This window comes from Plodia interpunctella, chromosome 11 (assembly GCF_027563975.2).
Source record: "Plodia interpunctella isolate USDA-ARS_2022_Savannah chromosome 11, ilPloInte3.2, whole genome shotgun sequence".
Classification (NCBI taxonomy): Eukaryota; Metazoa; Arthropoda; class Insecta; order Lepidoptera; family Pyralidae; genus Plodia; species Plodia interpunctella.
The window spans coordinates 7,947,472-7,968,988 of record NC_071304.1 but is presented as its reverse complement, the minus strand read 5'-3'; the positions used below and the strand labels follow the sequence as shown (position 1 = coordinate 7,968,988).

The window sequence follows — 21,517 nt, the reverse complement described above, 5'->3', positions numbered from 1 at the left end:
ATATTGGGTTAATTTTAAAGATACTTACGTTTAAGCTTAATCTTGATATTGTTTTTGGGAGTCCAAGACAGCAATCCAGATATGTCAACGATGCCACGAACATTCATTTACTAACACAAACACACATTTTCAACACGCACACGCGCATATTATATTCTATTTTGCTACACACCAATTAATTTTAGTTCAATAAAACAATAAATATTTGTTTTTTATGAAACAAATATAGTAAGTCGGACACACAACACAAAGACATGCGCATACGCAACTGTCAGACATTTCGCTGTGGGCCCGCTAGCTGGCACCACTACAATCATATGAAAGAGATAGATTTATAGGCGTGAAAGAGACGGTAGGAACTACAGCCTTAAAGCTTGTAACCGGAGGCTTCTAGGTTATGAGATTTTTTAAAGTGGGCGTAAAAATTTGCCCGACTAAATTTATGAATGGTTTTGTTGTGATTTAGATTGCGTGGGATTTTTTATTTATACACGAGAATTTATCGTATATCATGTGTGCAAATGAACTTGCAATGAAAGTGATTCTATAGCGGAAATTAACTGCGCCGGCGCATTCATTATGCCAATTTATAACAGTTTATTGACCAGTGGCGGTGCAGTGCTCGCCTTGTTGTAGTTTGGTGTGAGTGATAGGTTGTATGTACATATTCATTTTCGACAAACTTGTTTATTTTTTTTTTTGCTCTGGACAGAGTTGATTGGACGGCCACGGTGGAAACTTTAACCCCGTAGTGGGATAAATAAGTTAACTAAAGAAATTGATATGAAATCTCATATTCAGGCACAAACAGGTTCGAAAAACCATAAAAGTCAAATATTGATTCACGAAGTTTCCACCCAAAGTCATGATAAGAAGGCACGCGGGTGTTATAAAACTGGAAAAGTGAATATTCAAGGTAGAGGTAATGGTCGTAAAATGTAACGTTTACTCGGCGCTTTTCTCTTATGAAAAAACTAAATTGATTCCTCCATTTTTTGACGACCTCGGTTGACGCAGTGGTAAAGTTCTTGCCACTGAACCGAGAGGTCCCGGGTTCGATCCCCGGTCGGGTCATGATGGGAAATGATTTTTTTCTGATTGGCCCGGGTCTTGGATGTTTATCTATATATGTATATGTTATAAAATATAGTATCGTTGAGTTAGTATCCCATCGAACTTACTTTGGGGCTAGCTCAATCTGTGTGATTTGTCCTAATATATTTATATTATTATATTTATATTTTTTGGCGATATTCCCCTCACGGGAATACTCACTTGCTATTTAAAGTTAAAATTTTTACCACCTTTTAATTATACAATCTAATATAATCAACACAATTGGAAGTCAAGTCTGGGTGATGTTAGTATTTCATTCCCGATGATCTTACGGGGCCGTCCTAGATGAAGGATGGAATGCTGTGCGACGCGATATTACGACGTTATGCTGGCTATACATCATCGCAAAAGGCAAAGAGTTCGCCGAACTTTCATTGCTGAGTTTTCTAAATAAAAATCTCATACAAACTACGCAATGCTCGTACATCGGCATTTGTTTGAATTCGGCTGTAGGTAGTTTGGAACCGGAAAGACGTGTTGAGTGATTACGACACGTATACATTACATTACAACCTCACTTTAACACTGAGCAACTCCTTTGAGATTATGTTATAAGAAAACATGATAAAATTAATATCACATCATCACATGTATATTTCATCGCAGTACGTCGCACTGCCTTGCAGCTTTTGTCACTAACCTAAGACGCAACGCTTCAGGAATAGATCCACAATAGGTACTCATATGAATTGAGTTAGGTTTGCATAAGGAAACAATGTTTGCCTAAAATTAATGTGTACTTTGTCAGATTGATGAGCAAATATTATACTAAGAACCAATTTTATTAAGGTCGTGTTTATTTTGTCTAGTAAATAAACAGCTATTTACAAAAACATTCTGGGACCTCTCTTCACATTTCAGACAATAAAAACCTCAAAAAGCGAATTCTCAAAAATATTTTTTGGAATTGCGCAAATTGTTTGTAAATCCCAACTAATATTATAAATGCGAAAAAAAGTTTGTTACCTCTTCACGCATTATCTACTGGACCAATTATTATGAAATTTGGTACACGGTTAGAAGATAACCTGGAATAACACATACGGTACTTTTATCCCGAAATTCCCACGGAGGCGAAGCCCCGGAGCGCAGCTAGTATTTTATAATACGGACGGTTAATTTCAAATTCAGTTCAACACTATTTTGTTTGGAATAAATCGGTAATGTATGAGACACCTGCTCGCAGTTGAAATGCATAAAATTGTCACGAGACTTATTCCTGAGCCTAAAAATATTAGAACGTATCGTATGTAGACTTTTTAGGGTTCCGTAGCTAAATGACAAAAACGGAAGCCTTATTGTTCGTGTCCGTCCGTCTGTTCTTTACCTCAGTAAATTCGTGAGAAATTACTTTAGTATATATAATATGAAATTTTATGTTATAAAGTGTATAAAGCCTGTGAAGGTATAATTGCTTTGACTTTGACAAAAAATTTCTTGTAGAGAATCATTAGCAATAATTTCCAGGTTTTGATCTGTTCGTGCACGAAATCTGTCTATTAGTCATATTGTGTCATACGTAGAGGACATATATATAACTTCACCTTGATGTAAGTGGGATATGGTAAGAACTTTACAACCCGTTCATTAACTAAATAGTCACATAAAATAAACATGTACGCACAATTTAACTAACTTTACGGTTATAAGCATAAATCGTGCAAAACGTCTTTGCCTAAGGTCAGATTACTCGTAAAAATACCAGTAACCGCTTAACCTTGTGGTAGAACCATAGACTTACAAATAATAACTTAGAAGTGTTATAGGCGAATATATTATTAGCGCCTGCGTACACTAAAAAGAAATATGACTGTATGACTTGATTGTATATAATAAAAATATTATGTCAGTATCTATTTTAATGTACATATAAGTAAAAATTATGCTTGGGCAAATCGATAATATTTTTTGTCTATACAAAATTACAAATTTAATTCATATCAGTATAAATGAGAACACTTTTTTATTTCAGGCACACACCATTTTCTTTTTTTTTTCTATACGCACACAACATAGACCCAAAAGTTAAATCAATCTATTCAAATTATTATGTCGTCGATTCGAAGTTTAAATTTCTCTCGTATAGAATAAAAGTAAATTAAAAATTTAAGAACTCCGCCTGTCGTGGGGGATTATAAAAAAAAAAAACACTAAGCATTTTTTTCGTCTTACTATTTCAATTTCTCGTAACTTTTTGCTAAAACCGTGGTCTTTCAAAGGCGTATTGATGTTCGCTTTGATATGGAAATTGTGCTCGAAGCTAAAACGGAAACGTTCAATCAGTGCTCGAAAAAAAGTTGTCCTACTGGCACTGGTTGACAATTTAAGTTCACTAGTGAGCGACTACATGCCAAATAGATGACGGAGGTAGCCGTTAAAGTCATATGTAATGCTTGAATAATTTTCGCCACCAGTTTAGCATTAACACCAAATAACACACTCGATAAGAAGATTACTTGTATATAGGTAACTTCGCTCACGATTGTTCTTAGAGAACTAAATATACTTTTGGGATGAATATACCTAATCAATAATTGGAAAGAAAAATAATGGCTGGGGTCTTGTTTCAGATTGTTTTTAAAAACCCAATTTGTCTTAAACAATTATTTTTATTTGGTAGGTATAGTGTGTATGGACATGTCACTCTGTGGATTCGACCCCTACCGAAAACTATATTTTTCATCGAATCAAATCTCAAACACTAACTGCTTTTCTGTCTACGTTAATGCCTTAATATATGATTATTTTTACATAATTAAGCCATATTAACTTATCTAAGCGCACGATTAGCCCTAAGATAATTTTCCCGTGAGATAAGAGGTCATTGACCCGGGCAGGACGCAGGCTGGAGTTGTAGACGGGCATCATTAAATACAACCAGTTCTGATGTACAGTTAAAAATTAACCATTTGGAAAATTCCGACGTAATATTTATTTTTTGGATTTGAAATATTTTTTTTTTACAAATATGTCATTTTTAACCCCCGATGAAAAAGTTCAACGAGTCTGTTTATATGTATGCGCGTCCATGGCATCACCAAAGGGCTGAACCAATTTTGATATAGTTTTTCTTATTATATTTTTAATTTAATCAATAAGTACATAACATAGTGTACTTAGCTACGTTTGGAAAATGTGTATTCAGTCAATTGGAAAGAAGATTGATGTACGCTTATTATTTTTCCGGTTTATTAGGAAAATGGAAAAGTATTGGATCTATATATATGTAACAAAACAACTTCTAAAAAAACTTAAAAAATTTACAATATTTGAGTTACAAGGGCGAGTTGCACTACCCAAATTTTACGTTGACTTTAATCACAGACCTTTAGACTTAATGGTGTGCTTTGCGATTTTCTAAGTTGACTATCGTAATTGAAACCGACTGCAAAAACTTATTATTATTATTACGATAGCTACGAGAAATACCTACCAGAAAATACAAATCCTACGATTCATAAAAAGTTAAAGCATACTTTAAGCAAAAACATGTTTTGTCTCGTTCTGTCAGTGTCAAATATAGTAAAGTGCTATAGTGACAATTTATGTTTAGGTAGAGAGTATACTCGTAACTTTTTTTTAAGATTATTGGATTGGATGTTTGACGTTTGATATAGTTCCCGTTTTATCATCAACTTTACGTAAAATAACAACATTGTTATATTAGAAGGAGATACTGCCAAATGGTTTAGAGCCAATATTTTGGTTTAATTATCTGCGTCGATAAAGCAGATCAATAACCAATTCCCAGTCGCTAACAAACAGGGTGATTGCTTTTGTAACGAGCTACAGTTTACATGTTAAACTTGTTTTTCCCAATAGATAAATGTTACGGGTTTGTCCGACAGATACATAACCCTTTACTTACGGGTTGACAGATAGATAATTACTCTTTACGTCTTGTTTATGTCACGAATGCACCCCGAAATGTGGTTACACCTAGTTTTAACTAGCTAAACATAGGAGCAGCTGATCTTATATGGTTACACCTAGGGGTGTATCGTGTTTATCATCGGCCAGAGCTTTCATTACACTGGCTAGACGGACTTCGGGGTTTAGCCACAACATATACAATTTCATAATACTAATCTACACACATAAAAATATAATAAAAAAACTCATTCTGTGAAAATTTAAATAATATGTCTACTTGATTCAATTGTGTGTCTATAACCAGGATAGTATGTATGACGCCTGATTATTATTGAGAGCAGAAATGTTTGTATGCATTATGGTAGGAATATTGGACAAAATGAATTGGTGTGTAAATAAAGTAAAGTGTTAGTTGATTCAGTTGCTCGGAGGGAAAGACAATGTTTTCGGCCTCATTAGTATAAGACACAAATAATATTCAAATTCAAGATTATTTACTCAATGTACTTTGACGTTAACGGTTACTTGCATTGTAAAAGGCAAAGTACGCCATTTTGTCTAAACGTTAGCGGCGCGCAGGTTAAAGTCATCATCAAATTTGACTGGTGCAACTCACCCTAAATTTACTGCCGACTTCCAATCTTACCGTGGATGACATACGAGGAAAATAAGGAACACAAAGCCTTAACAGCTGATAGGCAACAATATCATTCCCAAAGAGAGTTGACGGGCGGCCGGTTGTAAAGTCATAGCAAAATCTTCTAAATTTAATAGTATTTAACGCTAGTCTTGGGCTTTGTGGCGTCACAGCTATGAATGTAACCTAACACGCGAACATGAGCTAGAGAGAGCTTTGAATTATCACTAAAACTTATATACTAGTTGTGCACGTTATAGATAAATTTCAGCGGTAACTCCCGTCTTCCATTAGGGTGCGAATATTAAATGGAGTCTGAATAATTCCATATTTTAACCAAATGCGCCGCTGACGTTATGATATTTGTGCAATTCTTAATAGCTTGAATTTCTAGCTGTGGCACCTAATTACCTCTCTCTTTCACCTGAGCGTTTCCCCAGTTCTTCCTCAGCCGCAGAGCGTCGGAGCCCAGTGTCCGCTTTCCTACATTTTCTTCTCCTTAGTAGTCAGACCACGGGCACCGTATTGTCAAGGATGATATGGATATATCATTCTTGATAACATCTTGCTTTAAGCCCAAATTACCATTTGAGCAAGATTGGCATGCAAATTGTAATGAAAGAACGATATGTTTTGCGCAAACTTTTAAGCACACAGTCGTCGGTCAGTCGGTCACTACACCACCACCGCTTCGCTATGATGGTTTATTTTTACAGAAAACAGTTTAAAGTATTTAAATTAGTCCAACCGTTGAAATGTATACAAAAATACAGTAAAAACGCAACTTTGTACGGATGCAAAGCAAGTCCCGCCCACTGTGGCCTTATTATCATTTCAAAGACAGTGGATTCGAGCTTATATTTTTTTACTTTTTGTCTGTGGTAGCTCTTGTTTTTAGCTTGTTGCAGTTCTTTTATGAATATGGAAATATATTTAAATGCGCTATTGAAAAATAAAAGCTATATGTCTATCTCTTGTTATTCATAAAAAAGACAGCATACTTTAAATATGTTTTGTCACTATCGCTCTTTACACAATTTGTCACTGACAGAACGAGACAAAACATATAATAACGGTCAACTTGAAGATATATTTTTATATTGAGTAGGTAGTGTAAATTCGAATTATAAAAATCTTTAACAGAACAATAGACTATGTGTTATTATTATAAAGCCTTTACTTATGTGGGGTATTCAGTTTAATCATATTCAACACTCTTCAGTCAATTTATATCAAATACGAGCCGAATTCTAATTACATCTAATCGAACTATGAACTTGAACAAGACTGGCCAAAGTTGTGACTAAGTTAGTACCCGCCAAGCACAAAACAATTCTATCGTTCAGGAAGTACAAGTTCGACCTTAGATATTTGTACTAGTACTAGCGATCGACCCGGCTTCACTCGGGTAAAAGTTAAACCATAATAACACGCTTAAACTCTCCCCAGAAATCACACTATCTATTGGTGAAAATCATACAAAAATGCGTCCGATAGTATTTGAGTTTATTTCGTTCATACAAACAGACTTATTTTTATATTATGTAATGTGAGTAATAGGGTCCCCTGCACTGTAATCAATAATTTTGACTACTATATACTTGACTACAATATTATAGAGGTCATAAAATATGTATTATTTATGTAGATATTTTATATAAGTGTGGTTTCTTCATGCATTTTAGAACCAGCTATTCCTGGTTTTCCTGTCATTTTCAGTCTTCATATTTTTACGTAGTAACATTTACGTATCGCAATCGCAAGAGGAACAAAATCTAACAAGAAAACCCGACGTTAAAATGGAAAACCTCGATAAAGGCGCGTATTGCACGCGTTTGATGGTAAAAGATTTTTGTTCGTTTTTGCAATCTGTCGACGAGTCCGCTTCGGTTCGGCCAATACTTGCCAATACCCATCAATCAATGTATTTCGATTTTCTACGATACACTTTTGCGTTCATTTTTTATGTGGAATCTTTCACGGCTCAAGGGAATAGGAAAAGGAAAAATCGGCAAATGATTTCAATAATGCATACTTATAAATAAATATTATTCTTGCAAGTATCAAAATTTTTGGAATCAAATTTCACGTGAGTAAAGCTAGTATCTTCATAAACCCCTTCGTGAAAATGGGTGGGAACAAACCAATACAATGATGAACTATTTATTATATAATAAATATAAGTTTATGAGAGGGGACGGCGCGTACGCAGTCCCCACTACCAAAAATTACGCATCCGAGTTATCCACATTAGGGATAATCGCAGGGGTCAACCCATCCGCAGTGCAATGGAAAGGCCTCGCCCTGGGGGAACCGCCTTCTTGATCACGGTATCCCCTATGCCAGGTAAGTATGCTCTGTTGGACTCGGCTCGGGAAGGTCATTCTGCGCGGAAACGAAACCATAGCGACTTTTACTTTGCTGAGTAGTGACATCTAGCGGTGGCGAAATAAGTTAACAGCGTGCTTTTGAAAATTGACTATTATGTTTGGAATAAAGTGGGAATATGATTTTATTTGGACATTTCCGCATCAGTGGTCGTTCCGAAATGCATGTAATTTGTAGGTTTTTTAAGACATATAATTTAAAATTTGACACCAACAAATGCCTATGAAGGTCTAGTTTTTGAATAAATGCTTTAACCATGGAATCAGTAGTTACGTTGTACGGAGTTCCTACTAATTCCATGGCTTTGACTTTTAACAAAAAATTTTTTTTTTTCTTTTTGCTAAAACAAATTAGCAATTCATAATATAACAATAAGTTCTAATGTCCTTTGGTAATGAATGGTTTCCAAAATTTCTACATCCAAATACGCAGCATTATTTAGAAAGACTGTAGCAAAACACTAATTTAAAATTTAATTGTAATTAAAAAATCGGATACGTTTTCACTGACGGGATAATGTTGCAGTCTCCATATACTGTAAGGTATTTTGAAGCAGGAATGCTGTATTCAATCGGCCTTCCTCTAAGTAAAATAAATAAAGATTAAATAATATTATGCCACATAGTCTAGTAGCTCACTTACCAGCCTGGCCTCTCTGTGACTTGGCTCTCCTGCCGACCACTGGAGACGCGAGGCTGAAGGCCCGATCAGCTCTGGGTAGTTGGAGGGTGGTGGACTGGCAGGGTTCGGAGTGCCTGGCGCATATGGCTGCTTCCACCATGGAGTCGATGCTGGCTGACCGCGGTAACTGGCCGGCAGAATCGCGTCTAGAAAAGAAAAATGCAATGATAACAAAAAATAGATAGGTACTGAAAAATGTTGGAGTCTATTTGAAAAAGTTTATCTCAGGAATAAGTAGCTATATGTTGGAAAAAATATTTCGTTATTTGAAAGACATATTCATAGTCATGAGGCATAAAAAATTTTAAAAATACAATTTATTCGTATACATTTTTAGAAACGCACCCACGCTTTATAAGCTTAATGAGGTTCTCGGATGGTTCTACACCGGTATTTAATGTGCAATCAGCTGTAAGACTACAAAGTATTAGTTGATATTACGTCCTCACTAGGCGCCGAGAGTCGCGCCGAAATAGAATAAAAATAGTACAGATGAGTAATGCCTCTATTAGTAGTACTTAGTAGTTGGGTTAACTGAACTAATGCAACTCACGGTATTTCACTTACGATATAAATGCAAGAAAACAATACATTACTTAAGTGATCCGATGATAGGTTTTTTTCAATTAGTTTTTTATTTTGTCAGTCTAAAACAGAAAAAACCTACATGTTTATCAAAATCAAACCAAATAATAAAATATGGTTTTATTATAATGTTGTTGATAAATATAAAATTCTCACATAAGTGCAGTCTAAACTAAAATAAATGTACTTAATAATTTAAATACATTTATTTTCATAAATTATGTCTTTACACTACACGCACAAGCTATGATATCATTAGGATATTTGCCTGGGTGTTAAATAAAATGCACAAATGCCTGTACATAATGAAACACGATAATCAAATGTCACTTTAATTGATCAATTTTATTTATAGTAAAGGTATGGTATTTAAACCCTTTTTGACTCCAAAATTTGTGATGTCACTTGTGCCCACAGTCAAATACAAGCCCTATATATTTTTTGTTTTTGACATATGGAAAAAAGTAACTTATTTGACTTCGACTTTATGGTTACCCTATTTATTTTTGCAGTCAATTCTGTGCGCTCCTTAATTATATTGTCGGCGTCGCGGTGTCGACCGTCGCATTAGCATTTTAATCGAAGTGAAAAACTTCTTAAGTCACCAGCAAATCCGAGGAATGCCAAACTTTGTTTTTATGCGGTATTAGAGGATTTTTTTTTATTAGGACTTTTAATGGCGATAACTAATAAAAATAAAACAAAGTTCAGTCTCTCATGAAATCGTCGATCACGTCGACGGATCAACACTGAACTACGTTAATGTTGTATGAAGTATCGACGTACGTCAACGCATGTCAGTGTGAAACCCTAAAGAAAACAGCGGAGCTACAATGTACAGTCAACAGCACTTCAACCTACCTACCTACAAATTCATTACAAACTCGCCACTATTATCGCGACATAGGGGTACATCACGGTATATGCTGGGTAACTTGATGTGCTGTTGACTGTACCATGGAATTAGTAGGTACTCCGGAGTACCTATTAATTCCATGCAACGCGCAGTCGCGCCCCGTTGCGACGACTCTACCGAGTCGTCTCTGGGCGCGACTGTGCAATGTGGCATGGCTCTTACTTGTACTGATTCATGAAATGATCATCAAACAAACACACACAGACATTAAATACATCTTCTCTCCCTCTGTCTTCGGTTGCAATCGGGGCTGTGACGGTGTCAAATCCGGTTTCAAGATAAAAAAAACAACTCATGAATTTTAAAGATTCGTCTGTCCGACGTAAAATATCTGAAATTAGCTTTAGCCCACGTTAATTTCTCTGCAATGACATGATTTTCATACAAATTTTTTTTATAGACATATGGGGGTTGATTTTAAAAAAATGTAGCCTATATTTGAACGGGATCTTTAACTACACGTTTACCAAATTTCATCAAAATCGGACTAGCGGTTTAGTCGTGCAAGCGGAACAAACAACGGACTTTCGCATTTATAATATTAGATTAGTATGGATAAGCTTTATAACCATGAATTTCATTAATAAACACTAAAGTCGATATAGAAAAAGTTACAAACATAGAAAACACGGTCCAAGCGAGCCGCCGCCATTTTTAATTCATCAGGAGCCGTCGACCAGATGTCGTCGTTATTGTGCTGATGGCCAGACGAGGGGCCTCATCGGAGAACAATGAGGACATGACAGTTGTATCTCATTATGTCGTTCCACACAAGGAGACTGTAATGGAAGTGGACAGACAGACGGACATTTGGTGGTGGACATGTTGGCTATATAAACTAATACGTAATAGATTTTATTTAAATTTTCGACGTGATTAATATGTATATCATCTATTTCAGATTTATACTATAACTATATATATATATTTTTAATACTATAACAACATTATTTTTTATACTTCATTATTTTACTGTTAAGGTAAATCTATACTTATGTGACGTGACGTGATGTGACTTGTAAAAACGGTATCGCTTGTATGGAATACAATGTAGTTATTCAAACTTCGCTTGCGTCATAGAGCATTACCTAAATTTGAATATCTCCATACTATGCCATATAAGCAATACTGATTTGACAAGTTACACACGTCACGTCAATTTATCTATTTAAGTACATTGCTATAAATATATAGACTAGAGACGTCTCCCATAGACTTCCACATCAATTTGTATACAAAGTATTAGTGGTGTAAAAAGGTTGTAGATAGAATTCGACATTCGCTTTCTCGCAGAACAATACTATAAATCTTTTATCTTAATTATGCCTGTAATTCAATTTGACCTAGGCCTGAGTCCCCAATGGACCTGTTGAGATAAGCCGGTAACTAATATCCGGACCGCATTAACTAAATGTTCCCCATTAAACTAGATTACCGGACCACGGATGTCAGGAACACACAAATTCCGAGGAAAAAGTGTAAATTGACACTTTATCACGTCAAATTTTTGATTATATTTGTCATCATTACACTTCTGGGGCACAGACCTTCATGGAGGTATAAGTATGGACCATGTCCCACCACGCGAGCCCATTGCGGATTGGCGGATTTAGATTTATAGTGTAATTTCTCAATGCTACGATCGTTTCGGAATCAAGTTTAAAACAAATCTATATCAGGACAAATTACACAGATTGAGCTAGCCCCAAAGTAAGTTCGAGACTTGTGTGTATGGGATACTAACTCAACGATACTATATTTTATAACAAATTCATAGGTATACAGACCCGGGCCAATCGGAAAAATACCATTTTTCATCGTGATCCGACCGGGGATCGAACCCGGGACCTCTCAGTTTAGGGGCAAGCACTTTACCACTGCGCCACCAAGGTCGTCAATCAAAACAATCAACATCAAAAAAATGTATTTGCATTACCTTTACAAAAAATACTATTTGTGGTTTCTTTTATACCCTCTTCTTCTGACAGTAATAATCGTAGGAAAGAGTGAATGTAAACTTTATTACTACTTACTCTTACATACTACTTACGCTACTCAACCTTCACACAAACAGAGCAACATAAAAATTTAAGATTATATACTTCTAAAGCTATCTGCCCACTGAGCTATCATTTATTTGTACGTTTCAGATAAAAATCCCGCTTCTTGTTTCATATGTCAATTTGTAATAGCCAGTTGAGCCTTTCACTACGAGTATTTTAGATGGAACGTACGTGATCCGAATAAATGTCTATAAAGGGTGCGTTGCACCAGTCAACTTTGACGTTAACTTTAACCTGCGAAACGTACGCTATTTCTCTAAACAACTGTGGCGGCTCGCAGGCTCGCTAGTCATGGAGCTAGTTCGATTTATAATAATTACTACATATAACAACAAGTTAAGTTTAGGTCATAATTCTACTTCTTCTTTTCGAGACGAAATGCCAGAAAAATGATACTATTTTAGACTAATGTGTCATTGTTACCCTACTTCATAATAATAGTAGATATTTTATTCTGCGTACAATTAGCAAAATATGATGCATTCAGAATCATAATATTCTATACCTTTTTTATAATCTGGTAATTAATGATAGTGAGACAAATACATATATTTAAAGTGTTTTTATGAAAAATAACACTGACTGGCGATATTTTTCAGAAAAAGACTTGCGTGGGTATGTCGTAATATAACATAGATATTCAATTCAATTCGTGGTGATCACCACACGATACCTTTGTTCACAAGCCACTATATCTCCTATACCCCAGGTGGCAGCTGAAAATCAGCGCTACGGCTTCTGACAGCAACATAGTGAGCTGGTCGCGTTTTCGACAAAAAATTTAAGTCGGATGGTTAATTGTAAGGTAATTTTTTTGACGAATAAACATATTTTCTTTCTATCTTAATAGCTTCCCAGAAGCGTAATTTTTGCAGTGGTTTGTTGCTCTTAGACCCTAAACGAACCTTTTTGTTCCCTTGATGAATGCCAGAAGTCAGTGAGGGCATTATCTGAGTTATTAGTTCTGGGGAATTGAAAGCATGTTGATGCTTTATTTGTTCTTGAATTATAGCAGTAACGATTTTGATAGTGGATTTAGTTGTTAGATCTATTAATCGAAAAATTCGTTAGTAATTAGGGTAGATGACAAGGTCAGAAAACTGAAAAAATATACGTATGCTCTAGATAAATTGCGATAATTCATAGTAGTAGTCTTAACCACACATTAAAATCCCTTCAGGCGAACCGACTAAATATAAATAATAATAAAAAAAAGATTATGATAGAAAATTAATCGTACGTTTTAAGGATTGATTATATGTAAAATCACTTTGTTTTGATAACTATATAATATCTAGAAAGAAAATTGTCCACATGTTTTCCAATACTTGAGGATAAATAAAATTCTCTATTTTCAATAGTTCAATTCCTTGTTCTCGCCAGCGGTGGGGCAGGCATTAGAAGAAAAATTGCCAGTAAGGAAACTTAATATCATTTCATTTTTTTATCTGTGTAAATTCAAAGCATTTTAATAATTCACACTACAGTCACTCTTTTCCCATAAATCGCATTTAATTCGGCGTCTTTATTTGCCATTGTAAACTTAATTGGGCTGAAACAAAAAAATATATTTCAATGAGATTTTTAAAACCGCTAATATAAATTCGCGGTTTCTGCCAACATTATGTATCTAACAAGATTAGTGTAGGGTGTTACGTAATTAATTAGACAATGTATATTCGCCCTTGAGATAAGCAAACTTAAAGCGAAGTCAGTGTTCATTTAGTATAGGTATCAATCTATAACCTACAATTATTTAAGTACAGTTAATTTTATTTAGATCAATAAATTAAATAAATAATATTTAGAACAAGAGATATAATGTTTAAAACTCCTTTCAACGTCTAAGCTCAAAGTCTGGACCAAAAATGAATTTGAAAAAACTTGTACCTAAAGCTATAGCAATTTTTATGTATAACGAAATATTCTGTAAATTTCATTCAAAATGTATTCTGTCGTATTTCCACAGGATGCCCGTGCAATATGACGTCACACCGCCCAGCGAGCCGTGAAGTTGACGAACACCAAATCAAATTCAATCTGAACATAATACTTGATACTGTTTTGAGTTTTCCTGTTCTGAATCTGTAATGTCGCACGAATAGGGTTGGTCGCCAAGAAATTATATACACGATTGCTATTCGGAATTAGATCAGAAAGTGTACTAAACGAGAAAGTATTCGTAATAATCGAATCTACTTATCTCTTATTCAGTCCAATAATATAATTTCCCGAAAGCAACGAAAAAATATGCATATAATAACTCTTATACAGCATAAAATAACTCTAAATAGTCTTCAGGGTCGGTTTTTTGGAAATGGGATGTGATTAGTGTCTCCTTGATGACAAAGTGGAAAAAAATAATATAAATCCGAGAATAAGGCAGGATGTTGAGTACATGCTACTTTTCTTTTCGCATGAATAATAAAAGTCCAAGAAACGCTGATTATATTCCAGCCAGATAAGAGCCTGTAACTTTACTTGAAGTTTTGACCACTTCAATTTGTTGTGACCACACAGGCCACACCACATACCATTAGCATCATTACACAATATTTTGAATCGTTTGTATTATTTTAAATTTCTTAAAATAATATTGTGAAAATAAAATTTAACAACTGACAACCCTATGCCCAACATGCGGTGTGTAATTTTCAATGCACGCGGGGGCAGCGAAGCGCGTGATTTGGAACGCTGCTCTCAATCTAACCAGAACAAGGCTTCATATTTCTATATCTCAACTTTGGATGTTCTTTTGTGGTTCCGAAATATATTTCTATGAATTTCTAGGAAAAGTAATTTCAGAATTTTAATTTGGGATTTACAATAGTCACTTTTTTAAGTTCGATGGTTAGAAAGAAAACCATAGAATTGGATCAATGTAGAAAAATATTTTGAATCGTTGTCGACATACAATAAAAATTCTGTTTTTTTTTATATATGAGCGGAAACTGAATGATGAAGAAACTCTAGAGACATGATAAATAAAACCTTCGTGTCCATGGAAAGATGAGAGAAAAACATTTTTATCTTGTTCCGTTAATGTTAAATTTTGTAAAGTACACGTGACAAAACTTACTTTAGCTTAAAATTATATAACTTTTTTATAAATAAGAGAGGTTATGTTTCTGCTACATATATTATAGGCAGATGTGTAAAACTAAAGGTCTTTTATAACACGAGGCATGTGATTTTCACTGGAGCGCGTAATTTGAAGTGGTGTCGCTCTCCATCAAACTCAGCGCGGCTGTGAGCATCATATTTCTATTACTTGTTATTTGGCAAGGGTTGAAATGATTTTGCTGAAGATTTTTGTAAATCGAAAAATTACATAACGTAGGTTTGATTTATCTCTGTTATAGAACAAATTGGATCTTGGATTTATTTAAATCAAGATAAATAAAGACATTGATTGCGTCAACTCAAAGAAAAATTTTAAAAAGCACACAACGCAAAGAATGTACACGTTTGAAAAGGCTAAAATTAAATCTATCACTGATTCATAAAATTCGATTGAGTACCACCTAGATATTTATTTATAATTAGGTATAGGAATTGATTGATGACAGGTTTGTTCGTTGAAATAGAGGCTAAGGTACGGATAAGTTCTTCGATATAGTTAAAAAAGTTGCAAATCTTATTATTGGTTGTTAAATTATTTACATTTAGTTTTTGATTTAAACTTTATAGCGATAGGTAACGAGTCTTTACTATATACTTTTCGACAAAATAATAAAACATAAATCTTACGGATAAAAAATATCGCAATCTCCACTTCCACGATTCAATTATCCGGCAGCGACAGCGGATACCCGGGCGTCCGGTGCCGGACGATCATCCGGTTCTCGGTAAACATCTGACTCATAATGAGATATCTTTTGTCAGCTGGAACAATATTTGCTAGTTCTAGGAGAAATCTGTGAGCTCCATCTTTATTAGTGTCTGAACAATTGCAATACAATCATTTCAAATTTGAAATGATATTAAAACATCAGTGGTCGTATATCGATATATTTTTATGTGTATGAGAAAAAAACAGAATAGAGAAGGATGACACCACAGATTTACAATACACAAAAAAATTTTTACGAGGAATTACATATTTTGTAGGCTAGCTTATTGTAGACTAGCTGCGCCCCGGGGCCACGCTCCTGTGGGAATGTCGGGACAAAAAGTATGCCCTTCTCCGTAGGTACTACAAACTATGTGTATGCAAAATTTCAAGAAGATTGTTCGAGTAGACAAAGCGTGAAGAGGTAACAAACTAACTTAATTACACATTTATAAGATTAGGATTAGGAAATACCAGTTTAGGCGTAATAGGGGTAAGGCACAACTGATTTTTACCATATAGGTAAATGTGGCATAATTAACTTTTAGGTTAGGTTAGTTAAGCTTTAAATATTTATATGTAAACCGAAAAATGCTTAAAAAGTCATGATGCCATAATACAGAATACTATATTATACTATGGCTTAAATTTTTATGCTTATAGATTAGGGCAAATTTGAGGTTTGCATGGGGACCTATTTCTAACGTGTACAGACCTTGAGATTTTATATAAGTGATTTTAAAAATAGAAAACTTACACATAAATTTTACTATACATTGAAATAAAAATAGTTTAAAGATGTCATTCACGTAACATGTCTTTGAAACGACGGGTCATACAAAAGGTCAGTTAAGTGGCGCTTAGCACTGAATAGGCGATAAAACATCTAGAACATCTCTATACAGACATTTCACACCGACGACCTACCTAAGTTTTTATGGAGATTGTGTGGGCAGAAACCACAGAATACCGAATTAATCAATAGAAGTATGAAATACGTCTTGATTTATCCGACGTTCAACTCTGAAAATTCGAATATATATTTACCGCTAAGCGTCGTGTATCAACAAGTGAAGCAATTAACTATGAAAAGAGAACAACTGAAGGAATTCCACCGACAAGAGCGAAGACGACGATGGAGCAAAAATCCCTCATAATCAATTCATTAATTCTATAAAACAATAAATACATTGTGTTGGAAATTACATGTCACACACAACTTTCGCTTAGTAATTTAGAAAAGTAAAAAATAAAAAATTGTGTTAATCTCCTAGATTGCCCAGCGTCCAGTCCAGCGTATATATAATAAATTCACCTCGGTGTTGCCACAACAAAGAGATCTCAAGAGTGGGGCCGACGTCTACGAATGAAACTCATTAATTTTCGTCGCTACGCCGCTCGTAGAAGTGCTACGGTGGCTACGACAATGTTACGATTTTTTATTTTAAGTCGGTTAATCTCTCCCGTGTCGTGTTTCTCATTTCGTAAGTAGGTATTTAAATTTTTATTACAGTTTAAAAGTTGTCATGCACAGTGCATGCCATTTTTTACAAGCGTTTATTTAACCTGCAATGTAACTATGGTATATCTTCAACTGATTGTGCTGAAATTTTGTACCCGTTTAGTTTTGCATTATTATGATAAACATGACCTGATGGTGCATCCAGGAGGGGCTTCAGATGTGAGCTATTCAACGGTTTACTGAACGAACATGATTATTTTTTGTCCCACATTGAATGAAATGTTAAGATCAAGACAATAATAAAAGCTTGTGTGAAAAATGTCAATCATTTTTGAAAAAAACTTATTTAACTTCTATTCTATTTTCTTTCTCTTCAAGAAGTGTATGATGCATGGAAGTGGATATTTGATTAATAACCAATTTATCTTAAAGCCATATTATAGTTTCTATGTAGTGTTTATCTATTAGGCTCTCCACATTCTACTTCTACTATGGAACCTAATGGTGCACCCAGGATCGATCCCGACGAAGGACCTCCTGGACGGTATACAATAGTATATATATATATATATACACATGGAATTAGTGGGTACTCCGGTTGTACGAAGTACTTACTAAATCCATGATTATACATGTTTATTTTGTCACGCGTTGAATAACACACGATCTCTATGACGACGATAAAAGCTAGTGTCGAAAATGACATTTTTGAAAACTTATAACAAAGTGGAATTGAATGTTGTACGCAACTGAGCGATATCTTATGCGCCATTTCAAAATAGCGTAGCTTTAAAATGTTTAGACTAGCTTTAAAGTGTTTCATATTTTTCCAGGCAATGAACGATAATCTATAAGGAAATAAGGATAGAAAAGCAAACACAACCCATGCCTAAAGTCATCCTAAAAATATCGTAATCCAAGCTACCCTAATTCAGTCCCCATTGGAGAGACCAACACAGAAACTTACTCAACTAAATCTCGCAGGACCTGAGTTTAGGCAGATCGTTTTATCTGAGATTATCAAGGTTTCCTTTAAAATCCCGGCTAAATTGCATTTGAAACTACATCCACATTGGTTTAATGCAAATGGCGTAATAGCTACAAAGCGAGTGGATTGGTTAGTTCTGAAATAGCCGTTGCAAAGAGTGGGGATTTTATTTTCCGTCTTCACGTGAAGGCCAGTCTGGATATATGGTGAGTATTAGGGCAATAAAATGAATAGGTTTTTCTATATAAATGCCACGAGTAACATTAAATTTCATAAGTATATTATGTTCTAATAGTTCTGTATATACTATCTGTCCTATCTTTACTGTTTATACTGGAGTCTAAATTTTATTTGATTATATATATATGAAAATACCCACTTATCTATACATATAATAAAACTGTAAGTGAGCTGTGTCTGTACATAGGAGATATTAAAGAAAAATAATTATGTGACTAATAGAAGTCAAAACAATTTTAGGCAAATAACTTGAAGATAGTACATACCGCTCCCAGCTGAGTCGGCGGGGTGCATCTATAGCAACATCATCTGGGGTGCCGCGAACCCCTTGGGTCAGCAGCCGAGTCAGCCGCGACCCCGTCGAACTGCCCGTGCTTGACACAGAACCACGTGGCGTTGGTATTCTGCAACAATTTTTTTTTTAGCTTGACATAATACGTATATATATACGTATTAACGGGGTAGCACGTTAAGGATATCCTTAACGTGCTACCCCGTTAAGGATATAGACTAAAACTGTATAAAGGAAATGAGAAACAGAGCCATCTGTTTCTCGTTTACTTACAGTTTTATTTGAATGGATATTTTTTTGTTTTATTATTGAAATGATGACACAATTAGATAATAAAAATAAATAAATAAAATTCATTTATTTCAGATGTCAACTATCCTTATTTGGTCGCAAAAAAGGGGCAATGTTTGTTCGACAGCTATCTTATATTGCGTTTATGCTTCTCAATAAAAATCGTTATATAATTTGAGTTTTTTATGATGTTTGAGTTTGTTTTTATAATTTTATTATTTTTTAAAATGAGCTTTCATGATCCAGCTGCATTGTTACTGCCTATGAGTTATCATAATGTTCTTAAATATATCTATTTTATCTAGATATACGTATTTTTTCCAATTTTCTCCACTCCACTCCACTCCACCACTCCATGTCCTCCCGTGGTTATCGTACGAGGCGACTTAATTATATTTTGACTTAATTATTAAGCCTTAATAGCTGATAGGCAACCTTAGCATTCCCGAAGAGGGTTGACGTCAGGCGGCCGGCCGGTTGTAAAATCATAACCAGTCTTCCAAATTTAATGGCAATTTTTTTTACGCTAACCCTGAGTTTAGGGCGTCACAGATCCGAATGCAACCGGTAACACGCGAAGAAGAGAGAAATATGTACCGTTGCAGTTAACACTCACTTGAAAGATTATAAGCAAGTATGTTCTTACTTATTTAATCACTCATCTCCCATCAGAGCTCTTCACATTTTTATTATTTTTTTCTAATGGCCTCTTATATAATGCGAAAGAAATACTAATTTCCGTTCAAGTAATTGAATGCTTCATTATGAAATTGTTTGCGGATCGAGATGTTTCTCGATTAAATTGAAATCGAGTGGAAAAATAAATACTGGCGTACCTCAAGATTTACTATTTTTAGATTTGTTATTTATTTTTAAATCTACATTGTCAGTTGTAGTCTACTGTCAGACATTTTGTTAGTCGTAGTCAGCTGTAATTTTACGACGTCAACCCTCTATGGGAATGCTGTCAAGGCTTTTTATCCTCTCACCTCGTACGACATCTACGCTATGATATATACACATACTAGCTTTTGGCCGCAGCTTCACACACGTGAATTTAATTTTTCTACATCATTCAGTTTTCCAAATTATCAATTACAATTTTCAAAATCTAATCGAATCACCAGTTTTTATCTAAAATTTCCAAGTTATGTTGTCTTCAAAAATGATGAATTTGCATACAAACCTGTAACCACTACTTCACCATCTTTGGAATGGAATTTCCAAAAAATTCTTTCTTAGGAGATGTTTTCTAGACGTCTAGTCTATCTTCCTGCTAAATTATATATTTCTAAGTACAGTTGTTTTTGAGCCGTATCAATGATACGGGGACCCTGGGCTGTAGGGGGCTCCTAACCTGTAGTAAGCATAAAATAGTAAAATGTTGTGCACAATGCCACTTAATTTCGCTTCAAAAATTAGGAAATTTCATATAAATTTGCAATCGGGGATGTAATTTTCAAAATCTAACTAATGCATTTGTATTTTTTATATACCAACTAGAAATTTAAATCAAAAATTTCATGTGTCTCACTTCAAAAATGACGATGTTTCATACAAACTATTTCACCCCCTTAGGGATGGAATTTCGAAATATACTTTCTTAGCGGACGCCTTCTAGCCACAATCTACCTTCCTGCCAAATTTCATCTTAATGTGTAGTTTTCGAGATCTCGTGATGATCAGTGAGTATTTTTCGCTTTTATATATATACATATTGATAGAAAATAGATATATATGTATATCTAATCTATACATATTAATACATTGCTGTCTTTCCGTAATAAAAATAGTCAGTAGGAGGCCCCATCATACAGCTACATATAAAACTCGGCATTCATATTATCTTGGTAATAAAACGCAAGGATAATAAACAAGGATGGTTTAATTACAAAGTCCCGCAGCGTAATTAATATCAGCTTGATTCGGGAATAAACCCTGTAATTATTACGCCGATTGCGTCACAACAGAGAAGTCAATTGAACAGATGTAATTCCAACTTTCATAAATCTTTTCGTATGTTCATTAATTCCCACGCATATTTTTATACAACATCAAGAAGTGGGCCCTCAGACCACACTCACATGAAATATCGGAAATGAAATAAAAGACTTGCTCTAAAAACCGTTAGGTCTAATAAGTTAACGAAGTAA

The 21,517-nt window shown here is 34.7% G+C and overlaps 1 protein-coding gene and 1 non-coding gene across 4 annotated transcripts in view; both read right to left on the bottom strand.

Annotated features, from left to right (window-relative positions):
• Nucleotides 1-21,517, bottom strand: part of wake (wide awake) — a 172,453-nt gene that overhangs the window by 53,979 nt on the left and 96,957 nt on the right. For 2 of the 3 annotated variants that reach the window (XM_053751475.1, XM_053751477.1), the window contains exons 5-6: nucleotides 19,048-19,185; nucleotides 8,657-8,841 (exon numbers count right to left, since the gene is read on the bottom strand). In XM_053751475.1, the coding sequence (XP_053607450.1) occupies nucleotides 8,657-8,841; nucleotides 19,048-19,185 (323 nt within the window). Of the gene's footprint in view, nucleotides 1-28; nucleotides 265-8,656; nucleotides 8,842-19,047; nucleotides 19,186-21,517 lie in introns of those variants that run through there. The other variant, XM_053751478.2, reaches the window with a different exon arrangement.
• On the bottom strand, nucleotides 7,818-7,980 carry LOC128673980 (U1 spliceosomal RNA). Its single transcript, XR_008405133.1, has one exon. It is a non-coding gene; the product is annotated as a U1 spliceosomal RNA (small nuclear RNA).